At 32.4% G+C, this 21538-nt stretch overlaps 2 protein-coding genes across 3 annotated transcripts; one reads left to right on the top strand and one right to left on the bottom strand.

The window, feature by feature from the left end:
* On the top strand, window positions 1759–14529 carry LOC109360928 (serine/threonine-protein kinase CTR1-like). Of its 2 annotated transcripts, none has more exons than XM_019606154.1 (17): window positions 1759–2120; window positions 3702–4003; window positions 4098–4239; window positions 4498–4601; window positions 5768–5973; window positions 8184–8285; window positions 8491–8631; window positions 8754–8794; window positions 9252–9320; window positions 9468–9568; window positions 9664–9748; window positions 9863–9961; window positions 11135–11203; window positions 11331–11462; window positions 12672–12766; window positions 12941–13108; window positions 14247–14529. In XM_019606154.1, exons 1-16 carry the CDS (start codon window positions 1851–1853, stop codon window positions 13014–13016), a joined length of 2034 nt encoding a protein of 677 aa, XP_019461699.1. In that variant the 5' UTR covers window positions 1759–1850; the 3' UTR covers window positions 13017–13108; window positions 14247–14529. The 2 variants fall into 2 exon arrangements, with proteins under 2 accessions (XP_019461699.1, XP_019461700.1); XM_019606155.1 differs by having other exon boundaries at window positions 1760–2120; window positions 8184–8279.
* LOC109359408 lies at window positions 20593–21305 on the bottom strand. The gene has a single exon (XM_019604054.1). It carries the CDS (start codon window positions 21216–21218, stop codon window positions 20757–20759), a length of 462 nt encoding a protein of 153 aa, XP_019459599.1. The 5' UTR covers window positions 21219–21305; the 3' UTR covers window positions 20593–20756.

The raw sequence follows: 21538 nt of genomic DNA, 5'->3' as shown, positions 1-21538 counted from the left end.
TCATGCAATATTTACCGGCAGGCACGAAGTGCCAATACACACTAGTTATTAATAAAGAGAAAACACAAAACAACCACCCACCATGGTGTAATTTGTGTTTTCCTATTTTGTCCTCAATATCTTTTTATTTCTACCAAAACACCATATAATATTATTTTCTTATTTTATCCTTATTATCTTCTTATTTTAAAAGTGTATTTAAAAAATTGAATATTAGACCAATTGAATAAATTCAACCGTAAATTTAGCGCAAAAAATTATATTTGAATTTATAAAATACAAACTATACATTACAAACGATAGGAAAGTGGGTTGACAGGTACGACAGTGCATGTCAACACGCAACATCAAACTTGATAAATGGTGTAATCAAATAGGGTTTATACATGTCATTGTGGTACTTCCAATCAAATGATCTTCCTTATCTCATCTTTTATCCTATCTTTTGTTTTAGTTTTCTTCAAGTTACATTTTTATTCTCATTTATTCCGTAAGTATTTAAAGTAATTAAATCAAGTTTTAAGAATTATTTCCAGTTCACGTGAATTCGATATTTTCATAACTTAACGACAAAATCTTACATTTGTGGATTTCCACAACATCATTGTGGTGTGCAGAAAGAGATAACGATAGAAGTATTGAGATTTGGCAAGGACGAAGGTTCATCAGAGCCCCTCAGCTTAGTTCAGTTGGGTACATATCTGCTGTCTACATTTTATGTCACTCCATATGCTTTCTATTAGTATGTGTCTAGTCAGCAAAATTATATTTGAATTAAAATTTAATTATTAAATATTTTTCTAACCAATACATATTATCTATTTAATGAGGGAGCATATTCATTTTTTTAGAAAAGTGTGTCACTTCATATATTATTACTTATGATTAGTTGGAAAAATTATTTAAAATAAAAATTTAATAATTAAATATTTTTATAATCAATTATAAGTAATAACATATAAAATGATATACTTTTTAAAATATAAAATGTCCAACTTAAGTAATAGTCTCACATATAAACTTTGTAAGCATGCCACTTGGATGTAATTTGGAAGTTTGTTGCTACCCACATAAATAATTCACCTGGCCCTTATTATAAGGGGTTTTAAAGTCTTTTAAAAGTCACTTACAATTTCTATTAAACATTTACTTTTCCCATATTAAATGCTTTACTAATCTCTACTAACTAATTGGATATATCAATAATCCCTCCCTATATAATTAAATTAATTTTTTTGTTGATTAAGACTACCTAAAATGGAATGAAATGATTCAATCTCAAATAAATATAAAATTCTAATGACTTTATAATTTTATGACTTAAAATGAATGAAGACATAGAGATTAATAATGCAAAAGTGAAAAACTTACATAGAATTGCATAATCATAAAAGGTAAGTAATTAAAAGTACTCCCTTCAATTTCCAAACAAACAATCCCCTAAAGTGAAAAATTCCCCATATAATAACCTCTAGATGATAATTGTAAACTATGAATAAAAATCAATTAAAAAGATAATATATAAATTTTATACAAGATCATTTTATATTATTATTCATTTTTTAAAAATAATATAAATAAATGGTGAAAGAGATAATAATTATGATAGTCAATAGATATTAACCGTAAATAAGAATGAAGAAAAGAAAATAAAAAATAAGAATCAGAAGATATTAGTTTATCTCTTGGAGTTGAGATGTTAAATTCAAGTTGTTGGGACATAAAGTTCCTTCTCCTAACTATACGAAAATATATGAAATAAGAATAATAAAGAAGGTGAAGGATAAGAAAATGAAAAGAAAATCCAAGTGTATCTGTTTCACTTGGTAACGCAAGTGTTCGAATTCCAAATGTATAGTACCAATAATACTATTACTCCTTCTGAATCTGGAAATTCGAAGTTGCAGATGACGATTGAAGATGAACAACATCAACAAGGAGAAGGAGGTTCGTTCAAAAGTTGGGCCAAGCAAACAGAAGAAAGCTATCAGCTTCAGCTTGCACTCGCTCTTCGTCTTTCTTCTCACTCTTCTTCTGCTAAAGATCCCAATTTTCTTGAATTCGATTCTGCTTCTAATTCATCATCAATTTCACCTCAGTCACTTTCTCACCGTTTTTGGGTATACCATTTTCTATTTATTTATTTTCTTCTTATTATTAAATATTATTAGCCTTATATGTTTTTTTCCCTAAAATTTCATTCAATTTTGGATTTAGTCCTGGAAGGTAATTTCATTCAATTTTGGATTTATCACCGTTTGGTTTTAGTCTCGTACATTAATTAAAGGGTTTTACTAATGAAGGTAAATAAGTTGTTTAGTTGGAATAAGTTAGCATTAGGTAAGAATTTTGGACAAGTTAATCCTCTTAATTGTAATAGATTTAGTAATAAGGGTAATTTTATAATTTCCATTTAAAAAAAGTTCATCCCGAAACACCAAAAACCCCTCCACCACTAGAACGACCAACTGTCACCACTGCTCTGCAACATTGATTTCATATTGAAAGCTTACTCCTTTATTAGTTATTCTATACATTTTCTATGAAATAATGTGCCCACTAGGAAGTTGGAAAACAATTTAAGAACATTCTCCAGAGTTTTATCACTATGAAATGCATTGGCTTTCTAAATAAATTTATTTCGTAGTGTCTTAGTTTTCCTTCATCATTTAACTTCTATGCAGTATTGAAATCTACAAGCATAACAAGGAAGAAAGAATAGCTAGAACTTGGGGAACAACTACCCCATGATTGCCTTATGTTGAGGAGGTGATTACTCCATCTGGAAATTGGTTTATTGGAGAAGATTTGGAAGTGATACAACCTATCATATATAATGATGGGGTGGGGAGTGGCGGTCCTGGATGATGCGGCAGTGGACAGTTGGTGTGTGGCGGCTCTGGTGGTGGATGAGTTTTTGGTGTTTTGGGATAAGTAGGTTAATGGGAGAGGGGAAAGAAGGGATACATTTTTTTTTAAATGAAATTATAAAACTACCCCTATTACTAATATGAGCATTAACTTTGTCCAAAACTCTTGATGCATAATGCTAACCTACTCCGACTAAAAAACTCATTTACCTAGGTTAGCAAAACTCTTAATTAAAATAAAGTAATGACTTTGCTAATATCACCGATATCATGTATCATACTAATCGATAACATGGTAAGTGGTAGTGACATGTAATCGTTTCCCGGTAAAATTAGAATCGAGATAACATTTATGATTAAAATTTAAGCCTTATTGTTTAATTTTGATGTATGGTTGAAGTTTGATCTAGAAGTAGTGTCAATATGTCATGCTTGATTATACAATATATGTCATTAAAAATATAGTTTAATTTTGATGCATCCTATGCTAAAGTGTAGCATAGGTTGTACATTTTCACAAAAATTGGCTTCTTTTTTCTACCAGAACCAGTAAAGTCAGTTAACAAAAACTGGTCCAAGGATCAATGACATGACATACATAACATTCTCTGAAAATGGCAAACAAAGATTCTATGTATTGATTCAACTTATCTTTCTGTAGTATCTATAGTGTGGTGCTTAGTCCAAATGGTTTTGCTGATGGAATGAATCTGATATGACTTCTACTCACTTATCTAGTGCTACAATTGTCATACTCTTATGTGCAAGTTTTGTTTTTTAACTGTTTAACTGGAATTTAAATAGGTGTTTTTGTGGTTTCACATTGGCCAGGTAAATGGTTGTTTACAATACTCTGACAGAGTTATAGATGGGTTTTACCTAATCCATGGGATGGATGCATATACATGGACTATAAGTACTGATATGCAGAATGTTGGTACGATTCCATCATTTGAATCACTGATGTCAGTCGAACCTGGTGATGACTCATCAATTGTAGTGATTGCTTTTGATAAATCAAGAGATTCTGGTTTGAGAGAACTGCAAAGTCGGGTACTCAGTCTTTCAAGTAACTGGATTACTACAAAAGATGCAACTGATCAGCTTGCAAATATTGTTTATAGTAGGATGGGGTAAGTTCACATCTTTAATTTCGAAACAAAAATTGTTTTGGGAAGTGACTATCACATTCACATGTTCTTAACAAGCTTCTATTGTCTTCATAAGGGGAGGATCTTCAACTGAGGAAAATTTATGTACAGGCTGGAAGGAATGCATCCAAATTCTTAAAAGCTGCATGCATTCTGTCATTCTTCCAATTGGAAGCTTACCAGTTGGCCTGTGTGTTCATCGAGCATTGCTGTTTAAAGTACAGTTTTGCTGTATTCATTATTTAATGCATTATTTTATACTTTGAATGATTTTCTGGTTTGGAACGTTCTTTTTACGTCAATATAACTGAAATAATTAACGATGTAGTTCTTTATTTTATTCCCTTCACTGTTTTAAACTGACGCAAGAAAGTTAGAGTTCCTTTGAAATTATTCATTAATCTATATTTAGAGTATGATTAAGTTGTAATTATATTACCCATTTCAACACTCCGTGCTAATAATTTCAATGGCAGGTATTAGCTGACTTAATCAACCTACCATGCCGCATTGCTAAGGGCTGCAAGTATTGTAGGAAGGACATAGGTGCTTCATGTATAGTGAAGTTTGGTTCTGACAGGTTTGTCACTATTAATCATGTAAAATTACAGAGAAATTTTGAATATGATTTTTTTCCCAGTAAAAGTGGTCAAAAGTGTAAAGATGGGTGTTTCAGAATATTAGTAATGCTTAATCATACAAAGTGTTAGAAGTTCATAAATTAAAAAATAATAACGAGCCTTGTTGGAGCTTATAAAATTAATATAATAGAAAATGTTGAAGATGAAAAAGGAACTTTAAATATGTGCTTCATTTGTTATTTAATAAAAAATTGTTAGCATGAACTAAAAATGTTGAAGACAAGTGAAATTTTTTCCACATGATAATAATGCATAAGAGGTCATAAGTTCAAATCCTGAAAGCAACCTCTCCGCTTGCGGGGGTAAGACAGTGTATATCTACCTTTCTCAAACCACACCAAGTGACAGCCTCGTCTATTGGTCCACCTTTTTTAATAATGCATATGAGGTAATGCATATTTACTTCGATATATTTGCTCTGGTAATTCCTTCTCCTTACCTTGGTTCAGCTATTGGTTGGGTTTTCAAAATATTACAAATTTAGGTTTAATAATGGTAAGCTTACAAGAATAAGTCGAGGTTTCAATAACTTCTAGAAGTCTCACACATTGTTTCTTTTCCATAGAAGAATAAATGGTGACCCAATGCACAAGTCTTCCACCTAATGAGATCTAGGGAGGGTAGATGTATACAGCCTTATTCCCGAAATGGAGAGTCTGTTTCCAGGATTTGAACTGATGATCTCTTAGTCACTAAGCAACAACCTTACTGTTACGTCAAAGCTCACCATCCACATACAAGAACAAATGACTTAGAAAAAATGGAGGATTTCGAAAGTTTATCTATGACTTCATAATATTTTCCTCCGAAAGCCTAGTATTCTATTTATTTTCATTTTTAAATAGGGGGAATAGTCTTGTGAACACGTTATGTGACAAAGTTTTATTCATGAATATTTGTTAGGAACAAGAAGCTAATATTTATAGTATGCATCAGTTTATTATGGTATTTTGTTAATGTTTTCCTATAATCTTAGGAAAAAATTAGTAGGGAACTTCTATGTCTGTGTTTAATTGTCACTTTACTTTCCTTCTTACTTGAAAAATGTGTATGGCATTATTTCATTATCAGAAGAAAATGTTAAATTAAAATAACACCTTTCCAGGGAGTATATTATTGATTTAGTTGGAATGCCCGGGACATTGAGCCAACCTGATTCTTCACTGAATTCTGCATCTTCAATGTTGATCTATTCACCATTATGTCATCCGAAGTTCAAGCCAGTTGAGACAGCTGAATATACGAAGACATTTGCCCAATTGTATTTTTTGGACAGTCAAGCACTGCATCTTGTATTTGATACTACATCAGGTTCTTTTCTTTCTTTGTCTGGTTGCACCTTTTTAATCACATAATTATGAAGTGGTAATAGAGTCTGAAGGAAAGAGTTATTTTGCCTTTTTTACTTAAAATTACTATCTCCTTTTACTTTCTTTCTGAGTTTTCTGGCCTGCACTTTTATAATTATTTTGGTTTGACATGAAATATTATAAGTTATCATAAATCAATGGCAACCCATGTGTTAGAATGAGGACTTTCCATACAACAAAGCATGTCAGTCCCTCTGCATATCCACCAAAGAAACGCCATTAAAATGTTAGGTACGAAATAACAAAGGAATGCCAAAAGATATGAGGGTTATTATTATTGTCTTAGGATTCTCATAATGTAAGGACTGTTGACAAATGCTTCCACTTCATAGAGTAACCTTTTGTAGCCGGGAATCGTTCTTCTTTTAAAAGCATGTCTTAGGCCTAAATTATGGGTTTCTAGATAATTGAGGCGGAGGTGCTACTGTGACTTACCATAAAAAACAGTGCATTCCATTTTCTTTGATCATAGTTAGTTCCAGGTCTGGTTTCTTACATACAATACAAGTCTACTTTGAAGATTGTAAAGGCCTATTTCTGGATGTTTTCTAGCCCAAAAATTGATCAATAAAGGTTCAGCAAGAGTGTGTTGACTTTGATGGCAACTTACAAGGAGTGAAGGAGCTCTTTCAACAATAAAGTGTTGAGGTTAATGATACTTTAGTTACAGATCTGGTTTCTTACATACAAATCTACTTCGAAGATGGTGAAGATTTATTTCTGGATGTTTCTGCGGCAAAAGCTGATTAATAAAGGTTCAGCAATGTGTTAACTTTGATGGTAACTTACAAGGAGTGAAGGAGCTCTTTCAACGTTAAAATATTGAGGATAATGATACTTTATTAGGCTGCCAGGACTCCATAGAGGACAAGAGTAGTCTTCTATGTAGTCATTCTATTAATGCTAGTTCTGAAAAGGGAATTCTGCCTAGTCTCAAAACCTTTTAGCAAAAAAGAGGGCACATTAGACCTTAAGGCAATGCGAGCTATTTTCTTGGTGCACAGTCAGTTTTTGTTTCAATAGGGATTAATTTGGTTGGACATTGGGTATGGAGGTAAAGTCTTTTTTTTCTTTTTCTGTTGCTAAATACATATAGTATGAAATGAAGAAGCTTTTAAGAGGGCTTGATTAGCTTTTTTGAAGCTTTTAAGTTGTCTTTTTTTGTTGAAAGCAGAGGGAGTTTTGTTTCTCGATTTAGTATTAGTCTATCCCTTTTGTTGCAGGTGTTTTGTGGATGAAATTTCCTAAGAGAGTGTTGAGGCATATGGCTTAGGCTCACCCTCGTAAGGGAGTAAGACTGCATATATCTATCCTCCCTAGATCCCGTTGTTGTGAGCCCCGTGCTTACGGCCGTCCTTCCTATATGGGTTTTAATTTTTTTGTTTTTGGTGATATTTTACCTTTTATATTTCTTCAACTTTGTGGTTTCTTTTGGAGGATAGCCTATTCTCTTGCATATTTTATCCTTCCCATCTAATAATATATCTTTTTCCTATCTGAAATGCAAAGTAAGAAAAAAGAGCTTTTCCTCTTTTTGATGGTGGTATTCTGTAGCTTGAAAACCAACAAGGTGTTGGTTTAGTAGTGTAAGGACCTGCTAGATCCCTAGAAAGACCAACAAGGTGTTGGTCTTTTGGTGCAGTCGTACACCCCGAAAGGGATTAGTTCCCTACCTATAGGGTGAGAGGATACCCTTGGTAGTACCAAAAAACTTTGTAGCTTGAAATGTCGTGTTTTATCTTATCTTTGTTGCTTCTGCAATACTCCAATTTTGAACCTTGATTGAGTTGTGATCATGTAATTTAATCACCAACATTTATTTATTTTGCAATTTTTAACCTTGCCCAAGAAATGTACATAAAATGTAATCATTAAGGATCAAATATTGGGTGAGGCTATTGGACTCCCAAATGCATATTCACACTTTTAGTGACTGATCATAATTTTGAAAAATAAAAAACAAAAGGTATGATTTATTAGTAGGGAGTGTGGAAAGGCCATTTGGAATGTGAATAGCGCTGCCCTTAATTATTTGTGATGAGGGAGGAAATGATATAATTTTGTGGATAAAAAGGTTCTGTGAGAAATATAACACGGATTCTGTCCCTATGGCGGTTTATGACTAAAACTAATGATTTCCTATCTTGGCAGGTGGTGCTGTGCATCATAGTGACAGAATGGATGTACAGCGAACAGAAGCTTTTAGTGCGAACTATGCTGTCCGAAACAACCATCTGACTGTTTTTAGTAAGAACATACCACCTTTTCTATCCACATGGAAAGAAAAAAGAGAAAGAATGAGCCATAAGACCTCATAGAGCAGATCACATGAAGGGAACAGTCTGATATATCTGATCTGTTTTAAATGAATTAAAGTCAAAATGCCCTGTATACTCTGTTGAATGTTCAATTGCAGTGGCATTATTGGATTCTCCATTTGATACACCATCTTTTGCAGGTCCTACTACAGAGGCATATGTGTCTTTCAATGAAGCTAACCAGTCGGTAATGGATTATCCAAGTCATGAAGTTGACCTTGATGAGGAGGATCTGGATATTCGATGGAGTGAACTTATTTTGAAGGAGAACATTGGGACAGGTACTATATTTAAAACCTTGTGCATGATATTACTAAAAATCCCTGACTCTACTCAAGCTTTCTGTGTCATAGCAAAAATGTATCATGAAACAATAATATGAGAGCAATGATAACTTTTTCAGGATCATTTGGAACTGTCCTTCGTGCTGATTGGCGTGGTTCGGTAAGCATCTATCTTCTTTAAATCTTTAATTATTCATCCTCACTTTTTAAGGATATTGTTCTTCATGTTCTAGCTGATTCTATGTCATTCATTATGATGTTATTTTTTAGATAGTTGATCAGTGTCTCTTTGTATAGATTCCTTTTTTGTTAAGTAATTTTAATTGTGAAATTCATGAAAATGAGTGTTTCGCCTTAAGTATTCCCCTCCTTTGAGGAGCTTATGTATCCTGTTTTTCTCAAGAAGAAATTATAAAAACAAGCATAATATAGTGCTAATTACTAATTGAATTTGTCCAGAAATAAAAGATATACTTACCAATATGAATATATGATAATTATTTAGTAAAAACATAATTACCACTCCATTCGTTTTGTTTCATGCTGTTCTTTCTTCACTGTGTGGGTATATATGGTATACAATCCCATTACTAACTCTTGAGCATGTAACCTTTTAGGATGTTGCTGTGAAGATTCTTAAGGTGCAAGGTTTTGATGCTGAACGATTTGAAGAATTTAAAAAGGAGGTGTGCCTCAATACTATTGTGAATAACTTATATGATTATATCTATCTTACTTATGTTTTTAGATGACAGTGGAAATGAGTTTTATATTAGATTTTCATACGTTAAATTTCTGTCCTCGTTGATTGCACTTCAGTATCCATTTGATAGGTCTCACTCATGAAGCGCCTACGGCATCCAAACATTGTTCTTTTAATGGGTGCAGTTATTCAACCCCCTAAGTTATCCATAGTAACAGAATATTTATCAAGGTACAATAATTTTCTGAAACTTATCTTTGTACTGTTCCTAACTTTTGTGTTTAGTTGGAAATGATTTTAAACAATTAGTGTTCTTTGAATTGCAGAGGCAGCTTGTATGAACTTCTGCAGATTCAAGGTATTGGATCATCACTTAATGAGAAGTGCCGCTTAAGAATGGCTTATGATGTGGTATAATTTTAATGATTATAGCTGCTGTTCATCCATTTTCTATGTCTTTTTTGGCATCAAACATACATTATACTTTCTTTAAGACTTTGTGGGATGTTTTATATGTTTGTCTAGGCAAGTGGAATGAATTATCTTCATCAAATGAGACCTCCCATTGTTCATAGAGATTTAAAGTCTCCAAACCTCTTGGTGGATGATACATACACCGTGAAGGTAATTGTTGTAGAAAACTTTTGTTCTTCTTGTTTCACTGATTGATCTGATGCTTAAAACAACTAAAGCTGTCAATATTAAGTTATTATTCTTATTCTTAGTGCACCCAGGCTTGTACAAGTTGTACTAGTACTCGACCTAATAATTAGTACTAATAGGAACATTAAGTTATTGATAAACATTAAAACATGTATCAATTATATACCGAATACCACTTTTAGCTGTTTGTCTCTCATACTTCTCTTTACTTAGACCCTATAGTTTCCAACATGGATTTTCTTTTCATTTGTCCTGTTCTGCTAAGTGGTTAGAGAGATGGTAACCTTTTCTCCTTATGCTAGTTCAGAAATTCAACCACTCTTCGTTGTTATCTGATTGTAGGATTAAGACATTGATAAGGAAAATACTTGACAGCTGGAATTTTGTCTAGAATAAGTTGCCATTGTAATTGAATCTTGGATGGATGAGTGGTGCCCAAAATTTTGACTTATCCAACAACCGCCCTTGAAATTGACAAATCTGGCTTACGACTTTCTATTTCTTATGGCTGTATAGCAACTCATATAGTACATGTCTTGTTTAGTTTCAATAATCTATTACATCTTTTATGGCAGTGAAGACTTGTGATGTTGTATGGGACTGAATGTTGGGCACTAAAAATTCAATAAAATAAAAGTCAATGGTGCATAGATGAAATTGTTATGTTGGGTAAGTGGAGATACTTCACCAGATTGGATTAGGGAATGGACGCATTAGACAAAGTTGGGTTAGCACCTATTGTAGAAAAGGTGGTAGAATCTCACTTAGGTGGTTCAGGCATGTGCGAAGAAGACTTGTAGAAGGAGAATGATCAGATGGATGATAGCCCAATAGTTAGAGGTATAGGGAAACTGAGAAAAATTATAGGCAAAACCATTAATGAATAAAATGCCATATATATTTAAAAGCAAATTAGTCGTTGTTTTAATGATATTTAATTGGAACAAAGGGTCGTTGTAACCCTTAGGCCACTTAGGCAGTAGCCTAAGGCCTCAAAAAAGTTTGTTCTAACAAAGTAACAATTTTACCTATGGTTTTGAAATTTGTAATCATGGCCCTGTTTGGACATTTATGGATTCATGAATTGAAGATTGTGGGATATTGTTCATTTTGGTTTGAGTTTTGATTTTACAGGTTTGTGACTTTGGCCTTTCACGTACAAAGGCAAATACTTATCTTTCATCTAAAACAGCAGCAGGGACTGTAAGTTCTATGAATTAACTGAGATCTGTTAATCTGTTTCACTCCTTTAACATTTGCTTTTGTAAAATAATTCGTTGATGTTTTCATATTCTAAATTTATCCTTTAATCACTTCTGAACATGATCAGCCTGAATGGATGGCACCAGAAGTCATCCGAGGGGAACTGTCAAATGAAAAATGTGATGTATTCAGCTTTGGTGTGATCTTGTGGGAATTAGTAACCCTGCAACAACCTTGGAGACAATTTAATCCTTCACAGGTTATTTGCTTTGTCATGGTGCTTTCGACTGTTAGCTAAGCTCTAGAATCTCAGATAGGGAAAGAGAAATTGTTTCTTTTTTGAACTTGGTAATTGCTATGAATTTCTCGTATCTGTATATGTATATAATTAACACTCGATTCAAGATTCCATGTGGGATATGATCATTCGTGTTTCACAAACACACTGCTAGTAAAATCGCAACACAAAGCTGCTTACAAGTTACCTGAACACATAAGAAATCACTTCAGTCTATAATGTGTTGTAAGAACAAGAACGCGTGTCAAATTGAATCCCAAGGTCTGGTACTAATTTGCCTTCTTAACGTAGGTCTACAGTCCCATGACCAGATTCATCCAATATGTCTACTCTAGTGCATACTTCCTCTGTAGAAATGACAACACCAACTAGACTCAGTCGCCTCAGTTCCGATCAAATATCATAATATGGTCATGATTGCTGCCTCACTGATCTTAAAATATTAAGAGGGAGTAGGTCCTAGAAAAATGTTTTTCAAACACAGTTTTTAAAATATGGAAAGCCTATACTTCGGAGTATTATAAATTAGCTCTATCTGCACGCTAAATTTATACTGATGCTGGATGAATAATACAGGAATATAATTTCATCCTAATCAGCAATTAATCACCCAAAACAAATCATTAAGCACCCAAATAGTTGGCCTTCAAATTTAGGGCTTGACACTTTGCTAAATAATCTGTAACATAGACACAAATGGGATAACCTTCAAGAGTCAATGTTCACGCCTTAATTATTTTCTGATAAGGAATTTCATGTCCAGTTTATGGTGTTTGGCTCTTTGTTCTTGATGTTAACTATGATTAGATAACTTTTTCTTTATTAGATGTTTTTTTGTATTTTTTTATTTATTTAATAAGTTGTCAATGAATTTTTTATTTAGAATGGTTTTCTTTTAGGATCCATTGAAAATTGAGTTTTTCATAGATCCTAATGATGTCATTTGATCCATGTAGCCAACCTCAACAGTTTTCCTTTGGGAGAAATACAACTAAAAGTTCCAATTGAGCTAAAATTACAAAATGTATTGTTAACAATGTTCAAGGAGAGGTTACATGGATAACCACATGTTGACTTGATTAAGCACTTGCCTTTATGTGCATACGTGATGTTTTTCTATTATGCATCAAGTGGCTTTTGATTTAACAAATTAGAATGTTGTTAGTGCAGGTTGTTGCAGCTGTTGGTTTTATGGGCAAAAGGCTTGAAATTCCAAGCCATGCAAATCCTCGAGTGGCTGCCTTGATTGAGCTCTGTTGGGATACGTAAGTAGATAAAATATATAACTAAATTTTTCGTGCAAAGATTCTTGCACTTTTGTAAGTTCTTGTCAGTGCAAAATCTGAAATTACTGTGTGATTCAAATCACCTGCATTTTGAAGTTCTTTATCAGGAGCTCTATTAGAATCACTCTAATTATAATCTGCTGATGCTTGTAGTGAACCTTGGCGACGACCTTCTTTCTCCAATATTATGAAATGTTTGCAGAATATAATTGCTGATACTGAAGGGTGAACAACTTCATGCAAATGAACTTCAAACTTGTATACAGACATGAGACAAAAACATTGAAAAAGAAAACAAAAAGATTCTAATTGTTTATTCAGGTACGTCTAAATTTCAATTTATTAAGCAAACATTCTTGCTATTGATTTTTGTCGTGATGTAGTCATATAATCTCAAGTTCAAGATTAATTGGCATAATTTGCACTAGAGGGGCAAATGGATTGAGCCATTCATGATTTACTGGACTCAAATATTAAAATGCTTGCCTGAACTTGGATTGTTTAGTAAAGTTTAAAGTGCATGTGACTGAGCCAGAGCGAAACCAGAAGGTTGGACCTAGAGGAAACTGGTTATGACCACTAGTTGTGTAACTTGATTAACTGGTTACCATGCAGCATAGTTGCTATTGAAGACCAAAAAGGCCCAAGAAGCACTTCGGCAACTCATTTTCTACCATGGAAACAAGTGCAAATGGGACCAAGCATGAAGAGAAGGCTTTAATTTGCATAAGTCTTAATGAAAATTAAAGCCTTATGCAAATTAAAGCCTTCTCTTCATGCTTGGCTTACCATGGTTAACTCGATTAACTGGTTACCATGCAGCATAGTTGCTATTGATTAACTCGATTAACTGGTTACCATGCAGCATAGTTGCTATTGATTTTTGTTCAGTGTAATACTTGTATAATCTCAATTTCAAAGAGGGGCAGCTAGTTGGACCAGTCTACAGAAACTTTAACGATAATAGTGGTTCTTCTTTGTAGCCTTGTAGGTCTACTTAGTTAACCAAAAAGCTTATAATCTTCCAATGGCAACCAAATGGTGCAAAACAAACATGCCCACTGGGTAGAAAACCTTGCTTTGAGTACTAAGTTGATGCAGGGACATAAAGAAAAAACACAATTCTCAAAACTCGTTACAGTTAATAATCAGGAATATAGCTAAGTGAAAAAATAATGTAGCAATCCTGAAAAGTACTAACCAAAGTAAGATAGGAATATTACTAAATAAGCAATAGATAAAGTCCCTATGTGTCAAAAGTAGAAGTTCCTAAGTGAAAACCCCTCAATATTGAAACCCCTTGATTTCTATAATGTTGTCATGAAAAACCATTCCCACTCTGCATCAAGTTTAGGCTAAATGTTATACCTTATATGTAATTTTGCATGATAAAATGATGAATGATATCAAGCCCTGTAGCATATCTAGATTGCTGATTATTTATAACTTGTGTTTACAGGACCTTTGCTCAAGAACTAGATTTTGCTGTTTAACTGGATTTCACCCTATATATATCATGACTGGATTCACTTTGGCCTTTTGATTTATGATCATAAGTCATTCAGCATTTTTTTCAAAACTGGTATTATTTAATCATTGTTATTTTAGTAAGAGGGAGTTGTGTAGATAAACACTCAGAACATTGTAACTTTTCATCCTCAATTTGGCCTTTGTGCATTCCCTACTCCCTCTTAGCTATATCTTAATTTGAGTAGCAATCGAAGTATATGTTTGTTTATGTTGTAAGCACATCATGATCATGTGTGACCTGTTAACAAGCATTTAATATTGATTGCTGAAATCATGAGCCAGCGGGTACTGTAATGGCAATGTGTCTAACTAACTGAAAAGGCCATGAAAACTTTTCCCACATTTTAAAAATTTAAAGTGTTGTGAGGGAATTTCTATTATAACATTAGTATGGCATGTTGGATGAACTGTGATTTCAAATTGAATGTCACCTATTTAAGGAGGTACAGATCTACAAAATATGAGCAAAGTAAAATCTGAGTTTACGGTATAAATATTTGAGTATATAATGCTAACATGGTTCTTCATGAAAACAATTTCACTCATGTTAACAAATCCCCAAATACATACACATATATATGTTGTGTGGGGTTTGCTAACATGAGTGAAGGGGGAATGTATTTAATTTATATTATATATGGGCTCTTTGTAATAGAAATAGAAATATTATAATAGAAATCTATATTACCCCATACACATATAGAGTCAATATTTGAAGGAATGTAATTGTTTTAAACATTAATATACTATAAATTTGTTATTTAGCTAATGAAGATAGCATTGTCAAAGATGTTGGTAGAAAGGGCTAAATTTAGGGATACTTTGAGCAAAGATTGTATTTCATATAGCCAACAGTTGATTGGAGGGGGAGAAATAGTTTCTTTTTAATAATTGTTGGTTATCTCCTCTTTGGTTTGTTGGTTTAAAATTGCTGGAATGATGTGTCATGTATTTAAGTGTGAAGGAAGAAATCTTACATTGCATAGAAGTATAGAAGTAGTTGAGTTAAGAAGCGTATAAGTAGATAAATCTATAAACTTGATACTTTAGGTTTTGGGTTAAGATATTATGTCAAACTCACTTATATGTTTCTTTTAATTAGTTCATGAAACTTTAGTCATGGATAAAGATATCTTAACAAGTAGTATATGGCGGCCTGTCCCATTGATGACAAGACAAGCCAACAATAGTACAAGTAGATGGAGAGCTAACTCTACCCCATACTTTGAAGCAGTGTTGTAAAAATTGGTTCGTGCTGGCCGGTGAATCAGTCTCAATACCAGTACGGTACAATAATTATATCAGTCATTCAATCATATTGGTCAAAACCGACCAATACCAGTTGATATCGGTCATACTAGTCAGTTTTCAATTGAACTGTATCGGTCATACCAGTCGATTTTTATTTAAAATTAATTTTAATGAAAATATAAAATTTATTTATTTATTATTCATTTTCAACATAAATGTTAATATATTATATATGTATATCTAACTTGACCAGTATGCAGTTTAATTAGTGAACCATCAGTTAAACCATTCTACCAATATACTAGTGTCCTAGGTGGTTTGATGATCGGTACAGTATTAATAGCATTACTTTAAAGAGAGAGTAATTTACACTTCGGGTGAGATGTTGGAGATTCTAATTAAGAATGAAGAAATCTTATGTTCTATAAAAGTGAATGAGTTGTAAGTGGATGACTAATAGACCTAATATATTAAGGTTTTGAGCTGTAAGATCAAACACATGAATAAACACTTCAACACATGGATGAAATATTAACATTTAGCAATTGGTAGTGCGTGGAAGGCCTTCTGCGTGACAAATTAATTGGGAAACTAGGGCTCCATAAAAATTATTGATCTCGAATTGGTGGTTGTTATTGCATGACAAGTTCCCTACGCATGACTAATTATTGCATAGGTGTGTGTTCGTGGTTGGGGTTTGTCCACTTTATGAGTCAGTGCTGTTTCTATTTGGTTAAGGGTCTTTGCTTTACCTCATGGGACCATGGTATATTCTTTTGGTTATTTTATGCTTTTGTTTAGTGACCAGAAGCAACACTGATTTGGTTACGTTAACTTGGAATATTTGGCTCCAGCTCAATGTTGTCATTTTAATAAGGAAATGTTTCAAGTAGTGGAGGTGATGCATCTTATTAAGATTTGCTCTTAGCAATGGTTCATGAGTTTTGCATAGCTAAATGTTAATTTTCTGGACTAATGCTTTTGTCTTTGATGTTGCATTTATTATGTTTGTAACATTTTATGTAGTGCTATGTTAATAAAGTTTGTTTAAAAAATATTGGAGGCGAAGAACTTTTGAGAGTTTTGGGTATATTCCATTATTGAAGCAACTCCTAAACCCTTATTTATCTATTTTAGAGGAGCATGTCAACTTTTTTACGAAAGTATTGTATCCAACGTGAATTGAAAAGTATTTCATTGACTCCTGATATTTTAATTATTTATTTTGAAATTACAACAATAAATAATGGATTATTCGTACCATATAAATATATTATCAGATATTGTATAAAGCTAAAGGCCAAGGTTCAATTCTAAGAGCCCCTTTGTTAAAGGGGACGAATACATAATTTAAAATAGATCAGTTATTTACTCATAAAATTGACTTGTCAAAATGGATTGGTGGATAGACAAAACACCATAACTCATAGCATTGTAGGTATTTTTTAAGTTGTATTTTTTAGCTCAAATTTGCCAAATTATTTTAAATCTGGTCTTAGGCAAAGCCTACCCGATTGGTTTTGGGCTTCCATTTCTTTTTTCTTTTTGGAACTTTCGATTTGTTAATATGCATTCATTTGGTTAGTTTTTTGGTTTGGGCTTTAATAAGCATTTCTTAGTTGGGTTGAACATAACAAATAGCAAATACGCTAAAGAAAAGAAATATTTTGATGTCCAATATATATTTTTTAAAATGATTAAAATTTAAATAAATTTTTTTAATACTATGTAAGTCGGCTTACCACAACCCTTATAGCCAAGCTTTTAACCCAAATTTGTTAGGGTAGTTGGTTTTGATAGGTTAACTATAAGGTGAGAAAATACTTAGATTAACAATAAAGTATCATACAAATTTCTTTAAAAGTAATAATCCTTAAAATAGTTAACTTACCTTTGATAACATGCCATGAAATATGACCAATGTTTTTTCCTCTTGTGTACTATTCTCATGAGTGAAAATAGATATTATAAGAGTTTTACCCTCTTAAATAGAGTTTTCCCTAGAAATTCTTGATTTTAGGTTTGAGAAGAAAAAAATCCAAATAACTATGTGTATCATATAATTTTCAATGTTCAAGTAGAGATGACAACAAGCATGAGAATGTACGAGTAGTAGCTACTCACTACCCATTTTGAAATATGAGATCATTATCCATATCCGTCCGTACGCAAACGGGTACCCGCGTACGAGTTTTTCGTGGGTATTTCTAGGTATTCACAGGTACAATGGATACCATGTGAGTTTCCTACATTATCAATGAATTATTTTTCGCATGTACTTAATTATTTTTGTGCTTTTTAATTGATCATTTGGCAAAAATGTTAAATCTATTGGAGTTTTGTATTTGTGTGATTTAATGTTCACATTACTTAACAAAAAATATATATTTTTCTTTGCAAGACATTGCACGTTTCTACACATATAATGATATTTGCAGGGTGTTTCTCCACCCTATTCAATAAAAGATGTAATTAGTGTACAAAAAATGTAAACAAAATAATAGGAAAATACGTACATAATGTAATGAAAGTTAGGGTAATGTACTTTCTATTTTAATTAAATGTAATATACTAATCATATAAATAATATGTATCCATGAGCACTTGTACCACAATAGTCAGTATTATGAATATTTTTAAAAAGTGGTTTGTAAAACTCATTGGTACTTTTAGTGCAACTCTTACATTTGAATTGTGGATACAGAGAAGGAAGGTGTAGCTTCTCTAGTACTTTAGATGTTAAAGTGCAATTGTGTAAATTATGAGAGTGATTATAGTGAGAATACTTTTCACATAAAAACAGTAAAAATAATAAATTTAGACTATATAACCATACATAGAAAATTAATTAATATTTACATGATCACTTAAAAAAGTCATATATTTTCCATTTAATGATGATTATTCACATAAAATCTAATAGTTCAAATTTGATGTTCTTATTTCTTACAATGAGAAGAGCTCTAACCTTTTCACTTCCAATCAATACCTTAATAAATTTGTATAGTATTTAGTCCAAATCCACAAACACTTTAAGTCTCACCCAAGAAGGAACACCAGAAAACTCAAATTATTTTGACTGAAATGTGTTATCAACAAAAGTGGTCCAACATGCATGGAAAGAACAATAGAGTTTCAATGAAATGCTACCTAATCATAAAAAATGCGCATAATCCTTCAAATGTTTATTAAACCATCTACTATGAAATGCTACCTAATCATCAAAAGTAAGATTACACTTATCACTTGTCTTATCCTTCCACAATACTGCAAACAAAATTCCCGTTGGTAGAACATAACAAATCTGAGGAATGTGTATAGTTGCTTTTCTTTTTTAATAGAACAACAACAATCAAGCCGTTATCCCACTAAATGAGATTTGTTAATGAACCGAATGACGCGATAAATCCATAACACATAATTTCTTTTCTTTTTAATAAAATAAGATATTGAGAGAGAAGAGGATAGTACAAATCCAAGAAAGGAAAATCTCAAGAACTCAAAAATGACAACCTAAAAGACAAAAAATGACAACCTAAAAGACAAAGAAACAAAATCTAAGAACAATAAATAAACAGTAAGTCATGTCAATTTATCTGCAGATTAGTCATAGAAACTCCTCTAAAAATGTTTGAGCATAAAAGAAAATGAAATAAACTATTGCAAATGAACTCAAGAGACAACCATCACGGGATACAGAGTTTAACATTCCGTTCCAACCAAATGCATAAAAAAAACATGTTTAATCTAATTCAAAGATTGTCTTGAAGAAAACTGTGCTGTGTGAATAATGAAGGTACAACGAAGGTTAACAGTTCATCAAACATCTAGAAAGTCTCCTTCAAAAATCAGTTCTTTTAGGAGACAATTTCTATCAAAGACTAACTCTAACCAGGCAGCATTTCAAGTCTTATAAAGTATCTACAAGAGTATGCATCCAAGTAAAAGTACAACTAAGGGAATTATCTCTCCCCGGACTAGCTTACCCCACGGTATGATCATCAAATTCAGATGTAACTACTACTTTACACGTTCGACTACTATTTCCAAATTAACTGATTGCAGGTCCTCAAGTATTTTGGATGGCATCGATTAAAGCTATTCACACAAAAATCCTAGTTTTATTATTACCAGGAGAAAGGACACAAAGACGCAATGAAAAATGCAGTTCCACAAGAATAGTGGCAACTATGCAATCTATGCACAAGTAAATCTCCATTACATAAGAACTTTCATTGTATGAACTACGTTCCATATGGCTATAAAAAATGCATTTCTCAAAATGATCAACAAAAAAAGAAAAGGCAAAATACAGTGACCTATCCTTCCCTAAGATATAGGATTAATTACACCCTCTTACTATAAGCTTATATTATAAGGTACCTAAGGTCAGTGTAATTTCTGAAACAAGTATACAACAACAACCAAGCCTTTATCCCTCTAGGTGGGGTCGGCTATATGGATTGAATGGCATTATAATGATGTATCATAAATCATGTTCATTGGCAAAGCATTGTGCTATAAGTCTTTCTTTATCATTTCCCCAATGGTTTTTCCTAGTTTCCCTCTTCCTTTAGGAATTGGACTAACTTTCATTTGATCTACTCTCCTTACACGGATTTATCATAAAGATTTCTGAAATCAAGTATGTCAATAAATATGTCAAGGAAAGTGGAATGTGCTTAGTTTCATCCAAGGGATGGTTTGGCGAAAGCCATGACCCATCAACATTTAAAGCCATTCTCATAAAAGGAGCATGTCTTATGTCCCCAAAAAATGTATCACTTGCTATTGGTTGAAAAATATGTATTTAAGTTAAAACTTTAATATGAAACACCTAAAATCCTGATTATATATCATTATCTGGAAACAGGAAAAGAAACAAAAAAACAGAACCACAAGAAAAGTAGCAGCCTAAAAAACATGAAATTTGATTCTATGAAATAAGATAATTGATAAAAAAACATTAAATAACGATCTAAACCACAATTGAAAAGGAAAATAAAAATAAATCAACAAAAAAATGAAAAACAAATACCAAATAATTCTCCATTATATATACACTGAAGTCTATCAAATAACATAATTGTTGGAGATAGAATCATAAAATAACAACTACAAACCCCAATTACATTTTTTGGGGAGGGTATATGAAAAAACAAAAATTGCATCACCCAATAATGAATTGTCAGAGAAGGGCAATGAGAATGAAAAGGAGAAGAGCAGCAATGAAAGAGTACTTAAGAGCAGAAAGAAGAATAGCCAAAGAAATAAACAGTAACTGCCATAGAACTTGAACACTTGCCCAAGTAAGAAGACCAGTTAAGCCAAGTGCAAGGATATTTTCAGGGTCAGGGTCCAAAATGGCTCTCCAATTGAAACTAAAAATGGGTATTTTTTGTTTGCTTGAATTACTGTTGTTGTTGTTAACATCTTGTTCTTCTCCATTGGTGGGTTGTTGTTGTTGTTTTTCTTGTTCCTTTAGATCACTATTGTTGTTGTTGGATGCAAGGACCAAAAGGGGTTTTGGCTTTTGTGGAAAAGGTTGAAGATTGGAGGAAAAGGAAGATGCAGAAGAAGAGAAAGTGCATGGATTTGAAAGGAGTGTTAGTGAGGGTTTGAAGAGGGAGGTGATTGTGAACCCTAACATCTCAATTTCAATCTCATTCTATTTGGTATTCTTAGACGGATGATGGGTGAAAATTGGAAAGAAAAGAAGAAAAACCACCCAAAAACAAAAAAGAAAATTAATTTTTTATTTTTAATAAAAAGATATATGAGGAAGGGTGTTAAGGTATCCGTCATCACACCTGTCAATATACTAATATGATAGTAAATAATTCAAATAGTTCATTGTATATCATTATATATATATATTACTAATATTAGTGTTTTAAAATTAATAAAGAATGTGATCAATTATTTTATTTATATCATTTGTTATCAAATATGTGACTTAATAATATAATA

The sequence above is a fragment of the Lupinus angustifolius genome, chromosome LG11 (assembly GCF_001865875.1).
Source record: "Lupinus angustifolius cultivar Tanjil chromosome LG11, LupAngTanjil_v1.0, whole genome shotgun sequence".
NCBI lineage: Eukaryota > Viridiplantae > Streptophyta > Magnoliopsida > Fabales > Fabaceae > Lupinus > Lupinus angustifolius.
This window is presented reverse-complemented; position numbering and strand designations above follow the sequence as displayed.